Source organism: Micromys minutus, assembly GCF_963924665.1.
Source record: "Micromys minutus genome assembly, chromosome: 21".
Lineage (NCBI taxonomy): Eukaryota > Metazoa > Chordata > Mammalia > Rodentia > Muridae > Micromys > Micromys minutus.
Window position 1 is genome coordinate 11,259,695 of NC_137956.1, and position 11,686 is coordinate 11,271,380.

The 11,686-nt window shown below is 41.4% G+C and overlaps 1 protein-coding gene across 1 annotated transcript; it reads right to left on the reverse strand.

Annotated features, from left to right (window-relative positions):
- Positions 1 to 2,888: 2,888 nt before the first annotated feature.
- LOC308434179 (small ribosomal subunit protein uS17m-like) lies at positions 2,889 to 3,212 on the reverse strand (the record flags this gene model as incomplete). The annotated part of the gene is made up of 1 exon (XM_080934347.1): positions 2,889 to 3,212. The coding sequence occupies one exon, from the start codon at positions 3,210 to 3,212 to the stop codon at positions 2,889 to 2,891; it is 324 nt and encodes a 107-aa protein (XP_080790473.1).
- Between the last annotated feature and the right edge of the window lie 8,474 nt (positions 3,213 to 11,686).

Consider the following 11,686-nt stretch of genomic DNA (forward strand, 5'->3'; position numbering starts at 1 on the left):
CTACAGAGTTACATGCTATTTCAAAGAAACAAAATGATGTTTTAAGTTATTTCTCTACTTTCAACACAATAGATATGTTTTGCTCTTTTGTAAGTTAGGTGTGTGTAGGATTTCATTAAGCTTAAAGTCAGGTAGAAAATCATTACAATTCTGTCTCCTTCAACTTGACAAGAATGCCTCCGCTATTTGTTTGGAGAAGTCAAATTGACTAGCCTGTCAAGGGCAGGGCTTTATGCCATTAGATTGTGGTGCTTAGCTTTGCTGCCAGTCCGACTTGATTAGAATCTCCTAAATTATGCCCCTCTGGGCAGATCTATAAGGTATTATCAGACAGGCTCAACTATGAAGTGGGTAGGGTCACCCCATGTATATGAGTCCCAGGTCAAATGGGTAGAAAATAGAGAAGGCCAGATGTGCGCCAGCATCCACCTCTGTCTGGTTCGCGATTCTCTCATATGTAAGCAACTCCATGTCCGTGCTATCAGCTGAGCACAGCTCCTGCTGCCATGGCTTCCCCACCGGTGGGCTGCATCTTTTAAACCATAAGCCCATAGAGGTCACTCTTCCCTTAAGTTGCTTTTGCGAAGCGTTCTGCCCAAAGGAGAAAAGTAACACGCAATGGGTTTAGAGGGCAAAGAGTAAAGTTGTTCGTACGTTTGGAAATGTGTGTTCTTGTTTCAATTCACTACACACTATGGATTCACTATACAGTGTAGGCTCACTATACAGTAGAGAGTGGAATACGCAGACATTGAGGCAAAATAGTAGGTAGTATGTGCTGTTGTTACAAATCCAACTGCATGGGCTGTAGAATTAGGAGGCAAACAGTTAACTCTAGGAAAGAACTAGAGGTGAAGGAGGCATTTCCAAATGCCACGCATTTTAGGTAAAGAGAGCCGCATAGGCGAGGTCACTGAGACGTACAGTCCACCATGTGTTCATCCACTGTTGAATAAACGGCTGGGGGCTCAAAGCCAGTCACTGCTGAGATGAGCTGAAGGATCCCATCATAATCCCTACCTTCAGGGGACTGGCTGAGGATCGAGTTCAGTCTAATAACCCAGTGCCTACATACTGAGTGTGTGTTAGAGTAAGTTTCATGATCCTTCACAGTGCTGTTTACTGATTAGCATCTTCTGTGTAGCTCACCTATAATTTTCCATAATCTGTAAGACTGTTTTCTTTGGCTGCTCCTGCAGGTCTAGGTCATCAGCACTTTTGCTCACTAGGACCAGTGATGAGAATCCTAGCCAAGATATGTGGGCTGATGAATGGTCTGACCAGAACCACCTGAGGGCAGGTTAAAGGGTGCTCTTGGCTCAGAGTAAATACTGTTTCCATCTGGCACCTGAGTCCCATTGGAGATAAAACAGGACAATGACCTGCTTAGGCTGGTGGTTAGTGAAGGCAAATGGACTCACACGCCTCACTCTGCCTCATACCATGTTCAATGACCACTGCACTTCGCTTGCTGCTGCTGCAGCTCTTCCTGGGCCTAGATGTCTGCTCTGTGTATTTACTTATTTATTTAATGTATGTGAGTACACTGTGGCTGTCTTCAGACACACCAGAAGAGGGCATCCGATCCCATTACAGATGGTTGGGAGCCACCATGTGGTTGCTGGGATTTGAACCCAGGACCTCTGGAAGAGCAGCCAGTGCTCTTAACCACTGAGCCATCTCTCCAGCCCGATTTCTTGATCTATATCAGAGCACTGCAAATGTAGCACTGCTGGGAACGGATGGATATCCTTCAAGGTCCTGGAAGCTGGAAGATAATGATTCAGGAGACCGGTGAGGACTGCTTTCTTTCCCCGATGGTGCTTTGGACTGAATCCTTCTGAAGAGAACATCAGACCTCACTCGGTGGAAGACAGAAGAACAAGAGGACCACACTTTCTCAGTCAGACCACTTCACAATCCACTCATGAACTTGAGCCCCTTAGCCTCACGACCTTCCCAAAGGTTCTACCTTCAAGCACTGTTGCACCGGGGACCTCTTCTCTGCGCATGGATTTGAACCCACATTTAGGTCACAGCAGGCACCAAGCATTTCCTATTAATTTGACAAACTATAATTAAGGGTGTGGACTTAGATTTCCAGTGTGACTTTAAGGAAAACATATGTGGGTCTCAATTTCAAGACTAAAATAAGAGTATGTTTAGAACTTAAGTCATTGAATTGTCATGAGAGGATAGAAGAAAGCCAGTGGCCTTTGTAGTAACCAATAAAGAAAGCTGAGGGCAGGAGATCCTAGGGAGAGCAGGTTATTAAAGTTTCATGCATAGTAAAGAAGTGCCAGGTAGGTCTCTGTGCACATGCTAATGAAGGATAAAGTTTAGGGGGAAGAAAAGTAGGTCCTCAGATATGTCCCACTAGACAGGAAGAAACTTCATGTAATTCAGTGTGTGTCCAATTTCCACACCAGGCACTATCAGTCAACTGGTTTCAACTGGTTAGAATCAGTTAACCAAAGCACAACCTGACCTTTTAATATTTCTGATACAAGTGCCGTCTTAAGCAGGAAGTAGCTCTTTCTTGGGAGGAAATAATTAATTCCTGATTGGCATTAGAACACTGGTACCTGATATAATTATAGCAGAATTTGCTTTTAATACTTGTTACTAAGAATTTCTGAGCCTGTGCTCTCACACCACCCCAGGATTTCACTCCTGAACCCCCCCCCCACCTCCCTCTTGTCTCTCTTCTTTCCTCCCTCCCTCTTATATGATTCTTTTTTTTTTTTTTTTTATGGAACACTAAGCTCTTTACTTTGTTGACTACTTCTGATGTCACAGGAGAAAGTGGACAGTATGAAAGCCACTGAGCAAACACATAGACAGAAATCCCTCTGGCTCCTTCCCGAAGGTTCAGGAGGCCTTGAGCTCTACCCGGGTTTCACTGAGGCGGTTCCTGCACAGGGCTTTCCTGTGACCAGGTAGATAACCGACTTTGAAGATGATCTCCGCCAGTTCGTGTTCACATGCTTTGATTGTGGGACGGGCAAAGCTCTGAGGAGCACGATGTCCCCAACGCTGCACTGCTGAAGTGCATCGTGAGCAAAGTAGGTTTTCCACTTATTAAAGTACTTTAGTAAGTAGGGATCCAAAACAAGTCTGGTCGCTCTTACTTTATCAGTTTTTATCATTGCTGTACCAATCACCTTCCCCACAACCCATTTGGTGTAGACGGATGAACAGACTATTGACATTGTGCGTCTGTGAGCACCTCCAAAATCTACCACTCCGACCAAGGCTGGCGGGGCATGGGCGCAGCGTTAAATGATTCTTTATAGCATTCTAGAACTTCCATAATACAAAGTCTTCTCTTTGATTCAGTAGAGGCAAAGATGGAACATAGATTTATAATTATTTAGAAAACCAGCCAGCCCTCTAAATAGGAAATTAAGACTCTGTAAGCATGTCCCCACTATACAACAACAAAATCTCAAGTTGATTTTAAAAAAGTGTCAGTGTAAAGAGTGAAATTTATATTGTTTCTGTGGTTTGGATGCGGCTTGGTATGAGTATTAATGTGTCTATGTACTGCAAGTGTGGCCCCTCGGTGTGACTGGCAGTGTGTCAGTGTGACAGGATCTTTAACAGCTAGGGTATATTACTGCAGGTGTTAACTCAGAGGAGATTAATGCTGGTCCCATGTAATGAGTTCTGAATGTGAGCTGTCATAAACATACCCAGACCAGTCTTTCCTTACTCCACCTTTCTCTCCCTCATGACCTGCACAATACTGATGCCATATTATGAGTAAGCCCAGCAGCCTCACTAAAAGTCAAACCAATATACCTATCTGATCCTGGACTTTCAGTCTCTAAAAATGTGAGCTAAATATACTTCTTTTCTTCATAAAGTACACGGATTTTCATCATAGGAACAGAAAACAAACTGTTATGTGCTCTGTAAGACATTGTGAGAGGATTACTTAATAAATACAGTATATATTACAAGCTCTCAGTAGAGAACTACCTCTTTAACTATTCTAGGTTGATGTCAAGACAATACATGATTGGACAGTAGAGAGTGGGGTGGGGACAAAGATTTTGCAAGGCGATGGAGAGGAGGAAGGAGGAGATTCAACATGGAAGAGAAAGATGACCCACCTCCATCCTTGTGACTCTGAGTAGCCATAGGTAAAGTATACTTTCTAAGAAAGAGATTTCTACAGGTCAATTTATCTTATCTATGTGGGTGGTTTATCTCGTTGTCAACTGGTTGTAAGCTTATTGTGTGGATGGATTGTGGATTGAGAATTTAACATATAAATCTGATTGCTAAATTATTGATTATTGAGTCATGATTTTACCGGGCTGTGGAGAATGTGAGCCAAGTTCCCTGCTGATAGGGAGACAGCTGGGAGACGGAGGTTTGCAGACTGTGTGGTAGAAAAAGAGAACCAGGCGCACAGCTACACTGGAGTGGCTCTGGTCAAGTGAGACCATACAGGACTGGTAGCAACAGATTCACTTTTGATGTTTACTACAACAAACTGTAGTACAAAAGTCAGGACCCACAGACAAAAAAGGCCAGTAAGTTTGAAGATGCAAAAGACAAGCATCCCAGCAAGGTAAACATCACCATTAACAAATACAGCCCAGAACTGTCTGCCCAGGGATGCCACTGACAGCCCACAGTGAGCTAGGCCCTCTGCTGTTAGCCAGAAACTGAGAAAAAGCAGTGCGGACACGTCCACAGCCCAGTCTGATGAAAACAATTCTTCAACTGAGGTTCCCCTTCCATGGTGTCTCTAGTCTGTTCTGAGCAAACAGAGAAACATTTACTTCAAATTAGATTGAAAATAAAAAAGCTATTTTTTCTCATATTAAAAAGATACCTCTGACTGTTCCTCAGCCCATAACTCCTCCCTTGTCTCCAAGAGGATGTCCCCGACCACCCTTATTCCCATGCCACCAGACCTCCCCACTCCCTGGGGCCTCACACCTCTCCAGGGTTAGGTGCTTCTTCTCTCACTGAGGCCAGACCAGGCCGTCCTCTGCTGTGTATGTGTCTGGGCCTCATCCAGGAGAGGGGAAAACGGCTGGACTGTAAAAAGGAGACTAAAGAATAATAAAATAAAAAGAGACACAAATATTAATAAAGAAATTAACAAAAGAAAAAAACATACCTATAAAGTACCGATTAAAAACTATAAAATTCTGCTCTCAAGAATGACAAGTCTAGCCACGTTTGGTGACACATATACTTAATCTCAGCACTTTGGAGGCAGAGGCAGGCAAATCTCAAGTTGAAGCTTAAGGCCAGCCTGGTTTATAGCCTGGTCCTCAGAGCGAGTTCCAGATCAGCTATGGTTACACAGAGAAGCCCTGTCTTGAACAAATAAACAAACGAAGAATGCCAAAATTTCAAATGTTGGCAGTCCTCAATAAGGGCATAGAACTGACTGTATAATATTAAAACATCTTCAGTCTCACTGAAAAGAATGTAAATTGAAAGGATTCTGGGCCTATTTCCAACTTATCAGAATAGTAAAGTCAAAAGACTAATGATCCTGAATTGATGAGGTAGTTCCATATTGCTAACGGAATAGACATAAATTTGGTGAAGAATTATTACCAAAGTCCTAACTGCCCATACACTTTTACTTAGAAATTCTACATCTAGAAATTTACTCTGTATATTACACTGATACAGTTCCAAAATGATACAGACATAAATTTATGTTTATAAATGAAGAAAAAAAAAAAAAACCCCAGTAGGTATAAACTCAACCTCCATCAGTAGCAGTTAAATTACACTGCACATCTGTGATTCGTATGGCTTTGGGTCAGTTTCCCCACCATCTCACATTCTCATCATTACTGCATCTGTTACGGTGTTTGGAGTACTACAAACTGTGCCCGTATTTGATGCCAACTTAGTTGATAACTGTGTTTCTGCCATGTCCATCCACAAGTCATCCCTTTTGTCTACTTTCGGTGAGCCTGCCTATTTCTTGAAGCAGCAAAAACACTAAAATTAAACTGAGCTGGTTGGTTTTTGTCAACTTGACACAAACTAAAGACATTGGGGATGAGGGAACCTCAAACGAGTAATTACTTCTATCAGACTGGCCTGTGAGCGTGGTGCCTTTTATTGATCGCTGATGGATGGAGGAGGGTCTAGCACACTGTGGGTAGTAGCAACCCTGGACAGATGGTCCTAGGTTATAAAGAAAGCACATTGAACATGAGCCTGGAACAAGCCAGGAAACAGCATTCCTCTATGGTCTGCTTCAGTTTCTGACCCCAGGTACCTGGCTTAAGTTACTGTCTTGGCTTCCCTGGATGTTGGACTGTGACGTGGAAGTGTAAGCCAAATAAACCCGTTTCTTGCCAAGTTGCTTTTGGTCATATTTATCACAGCAATAGAAAGCAAAGTAGGGCACAGGTCAATCAATAAACCTATAGTGGCCTGAGAGTGTTCAAGTAAAAGACAGAGCTTCATGCCTCTTACTGTACAAACAAACAAAACAACAACAACAACAACAACAAAACCAGAAATCAGAGTCAATGAAGCAAGCATGTCAAAAGCTAGATATGTGCACCAGTTGGCCAAGGGATGAATGCACAATGAGACTACTGAAGGAAGTTAAACTTCTCCTGCAGTACAAACACAAATTAAATAAACCATATAGGTTCCATATAATATGTAGTAAGTTCTAGTATTCAAACCAGCACAAGAGTCCTGAAAGCCAATGCCCAGACTAGCATAAGGCCTTAGCTCTTGTCATCTCTATGAAACAGAGAGGTGAGGGTATACTGAGGAGAGGTTGTTGGTTCAGGCTCTGTGAGCCCCCATGGGCTCATGTTAGTTGGCTCTGTAAGTCTTTTTGTGGTGTCCAGAGAGGTTGCATCATAAGGTTGAAGAATAAAGCCATCTCTGTAATGTGGAGGTACAAGGTGAAACATTACCCATTCGTATGTAAGCTGCAGCGTGGCCGACTAATCAACAGACCTTTCATGTGGACAAAGCAGTGTCATATGAAAGAGGATGTCTTCTGGGACTTTCCTAACGGCTGAGATGGCAATGCCAAACTTCAAAGGACTAAAGTATAAACTGGGCTTTCTTGTCAATGGCTAATGTTGTTGGTGGCTTTAAATTGATGCCAAAGCTCATTCAGAAAAATCTTAGGGCTATGTGAATTACTCTAAATCAACTCTGCCTACACCCTGTTAGCAGAACAACAAAGTGTGGGTGGCAATGCATCTGTTCACATGATTTACAGAGTATTTTCAGCCTATTGCTAAGTCATACTAGAAGAAGGAGGAGAAGGAGAAGGAGAAGAAGGAGGAGAAGGAGGAGGAGAAGGAGGAGGAGAAGGAGGAGGAGGAGGAGGAGGAGGAGGAAGAGGAGGAAGAGGAGGAGGAGGAGAAGGAGGAGGAGAAGGAGGAGGAGGAGGAGGAGGAGGAGGAGGAGGAGGAGGAGGAGGAGGAGGAGGAGGAGGAGGAGAAGGAGAAGAAGGAGATGGAGAAGAAGGAGAAGAAGGAGAAGAAGGAGAAGAAGGAGAAGGAGGAGATGGAGAAGAAGGAGAAGGAGAAGGAGAAGGAGAAGGAGAAGGAGAAGGAGAAGGAGAAGGAGAAGGAGAAGGAGAAGGAGAAGGAGAAGGAGAAGGAGAAGGAGAAGGAGAAGGAGAAGGAGAAGGAGAAGGAGAAGGAGAAGGAGAAGGAGAAGGAGAAGGAGAAGGAGAAGGAGAAGGAGAAGGAGAAGGAGAAGGAGAAGGAGAAGGAGAAGGAGAAGGAGAAGAAGAAGAAGAAGAAGAAGAAGAAGAAGAAGAAGAAGAAGAAGAAGAAGAAGAAGAAGAAGAAGAAGAAGAAGAAGAAGAAGAAGAAGAAGAAGAAGAAGAAGAAGAAGAAGAAGGTAACTAACACTCATCAGTAGTACATATGATGTTTGGCCATGACCATACAGCTGTACCACAAGGTCAGAGCTGTTTTCAAGTCTGATAACAAACATCCATTCAGTTATATCTTATGACTGACCAACTGCCTTACGGCTACTCCTGCCATAGATGTTGATCCATCAAATCGCTCTGGAGAAAGTAAACTGAAACACTTCTGGAAAGGGTTGCCAGTTCTGGGCACCAGTGAGAATCTGAGTTAAGACAGGCGGTAACATTAATTACAACATAAGCGACAATTTGGAAGAAGGTGATTTCAACCTTTGAGCAGATGAAGGCTAAAAGTTGAAGAAACAGCAGAGATAGAATGTGAATGGGAATTAGGCATGGAGCATGGTGACACAACTGAACAGAGATCATCTTGCATTAAAAGCTTAATAAGGATGGCATTGCTTCTTGCAGAATTGCTTCTAAAAGAGCAAATTGCAGATAGGAAGTTCACTCATCGCAGTGATGTATGTTTGAAACAGTTTTGAAATGGCATCCCTTTCAACTTAAGATAGTACATAATTTTAGTGGACAGAGCAACAATGGGGGGGCAGGATACTGGTAAATAATACTTTAAATGTGGCCAAGCATAGAGACATGAAGTCTTTTGTGCAAGAAGGGACCAGCTGGTGTCACATACCTGGTTGTTACAATGAACTTGCCACAGCCCTTGAAAACTGCAGCTACCACACTCTCAGTCACTAACCACGGGCATATAGGCAGGACCCTTCCCCAGCAAAGGCATAAATAATTTCTTGAGATCTCAGATGATTACTATCATCATTAGAGTATGTCAGAATCTGTTTAGGAAAGGCTATGGAAAGCAAGTGGGTTTTTGGAGATGGCCCACCATTTTGTATGGCTGAGATGGGTGCACTTGAGATGTAGGGTCCTCAGAGACTTCATCCCAGGACTGCTTCTCAGTACTGATGTGCCTTTTCTGTCACTATTGCAAAGCTTAGTGGCATCAGTCCTCCCTGTTGGGCAGATCTCCTGCAGAATCAATATGAAGATGTACCTTTATGTAATAATGCTGTATAGATGAATTGATGATTTTGTAATCATGATTTTTATAGGACTCTGAAATTGATACAAGTAATCTCAAGCACCCTATAGAACAAAAGCTGTATAGAAAGCTCTGCTAACTATTGTGTGTCGTGGGCTAATTGCACTGGGAAAAGAAAACGAGCTTGGAACAAATTTACAATCCAGGAAAATATTTTTTTAAGGTTAGGAATGAGGCTACCAGCTGGTAACTAAAAGTCATAAACTGGGAATGGACAATTTATTTGAGGTGTTAGGACAGAAAATAAAATATTGACTAGTTTATTTATCCAAGACTTCAAAATAATAAGACACCAAGCAGATGATTTGTCTCTTGACAAAACCATGCTAAATTGTGACATAAAGACATTGCCTTAAACTTATAATGAACTTATGAAGTCATAAAATACATAATGAATATTTAAACAGTTACTAGTCTTTTTTTAAAGATTTATTTATTTATTATATGTAAATATACCTTATCTGTCTTCAGACACACCAAAAGAGGGCATCAGATCTCATTACAGATGGTTGTGAGCCACCATGTGGTTGCTGGGAATTGAATTCAGGACCTCTGGAAGAACAGAGGCTCTTAACACTGAGCCATCATCTCTCCAGCCCCAGTTACTAGTCTTTATGGAAATACATGTAAACAATTCTGCTGTAACTTCTTAAACCTTATTGATCTATGATATTAACTATTGCATTAAACTTACTATGAACTTATAAAATATAAAAGTGCTTAGAAAACCATGTAATCAATTTTTCTGTTGTAATGGTTCTACCTGATGGTTGTATGAGGTAATTTTTTTTTAGAGAATATAAAAACTATAGTGGCATTTTAGCCCTTCTTGGCTTGATCAAGTATGCATGTGTCTCTGTGTTCCTGATTTCTTTTTTCTTTTCCTTTTCTCTTCTCTACTCTCTGGCTTACAAAGAGTTAAATAACTTCAAGCCTCTCCCCTGGTCTGGCCCAGAGGCCTGAGTCAAAGAGAAAAGAACCCCAGTAACTTAAGTCCCCTCCAGTCCCCCCCCCACCTTCCCCCCCCCCCCCCCCCCGTGCTTCCCCCCACTTTTATCAGCAGGAGTTCATTGACAGAAACCAACAGCTTTGGCCCTGAATAGCAAGAAAAAGTTAAATTGACAAAAGTAATCAGCACCTATTTTATACCCCCCTTTTGTTGTCTTCCTTGGGGAACAAGATGGCCCTTGGCAGCAGTAAAATATTTTAATAAAAATAATGTACATTGTTAGGCATATTATCACATATTTAATATGAAAGAGTGTTGTATAAACATGACTGAGGAACCAAACAAGTCTTATCTTATTGGAAAAGTATTGCCATGGTGTGGACCTGAATTCACAGCATCTTTAAGATATGCATGTAGTCTTGTTTTACATGTACTTTATGCTCATTGTAACTAGTAAGATTTTAAGGCAAACTATCAAACCTTTGAAAAATTCAAGTACTGACAAAAATGTATTCACATACTGCTATGCAAAAATGCTTTTAAAATCTGTACATTTATCTTTGTTTTTTAAAATAAAGTTGTTCAATTAAAAAAAAAAAGATATGCATGTACTTTTAAATTCAAGTCCCTGACCTCTGAGCAATTGTATTGTAAGATGTGGCTTTAAAAAAAAAAATGATTAAAATTCCTTTGATCAAGGGTACATACTTATAAAGATTTTTCAATATTTTCTATAAATAAAAACATATATCCTTTGTCTTTAATCTAGGATTATACTCTTAAAATAAAAATAATTTCTTTGGAAAACTTCTGTCTGAAGAAACAAGATTCACGCGTCCTTTGCACTCTGATACACTATTCAAAATTAAGAAACACTGACGCTGGCCAGTGAGATGACTCAATGGGTCAAGTTGCTTGTCACTGAGCCTGAAAACCTGAATTCAATCCATGGAGAAAAAAAATCACGACTCCTACAAGATGCCCTCTGACCTTTACCAGGACACTGTGGTATAGACTTGTGACCACTCTGGGCGTATACATACAAGTCAATTAGTACTTTTTAAAAATCGTTAAAAGAAAAAGAGAAAGGGACTAGAAAAACAGCTCCATGGTTAAGAGCAAATTGCTGCTCTTCCACAGGACCTGGGTTCAATTCTCAGAACCCACATTAGACAGCTCAAAATTTCCTATAACTTCAGTTCTAGGGGATTCAGCACCCTCTCCTGAATTCTATGGACACAGACAGAGACACATTCAAAATTAATCTTTTTAAGAAAATAAATATTTACACTGCCAAAGGCCAGCTTTGACAGGTCAGGTACTGAGGGGGATGTGTGGAATCAGTGTGGAACCACTCAGCTGAGTTTTTCTCTGAGAGCAGAACTTAATCCTCTGGGGCCAGCAAAAGGGACACACATACACACACAAACACACACATACACACACATACACACACAAACACACACATACATATACAAACACACACACATACACACATACATACACAAACACACACACATACACACAAACATACACACAAACACACACACACACACACAGTGGATGAAGCAAGGCTCCAACAACTTTGTATTTTTTCTCCCATAGCTTATGTCCCTCAGCAGAATCTCTCAAGCAGTATAAAAATTACAATGTGATTGGGTTCTATCTCCCTAAGTGAATGATTGCGGTGAGTACAAGTAAAAAAACAGCATCTTCTCAAAACCCTGATACAATTAAACACTTAATGTGTTACAGGTGAAAAAAAATTATT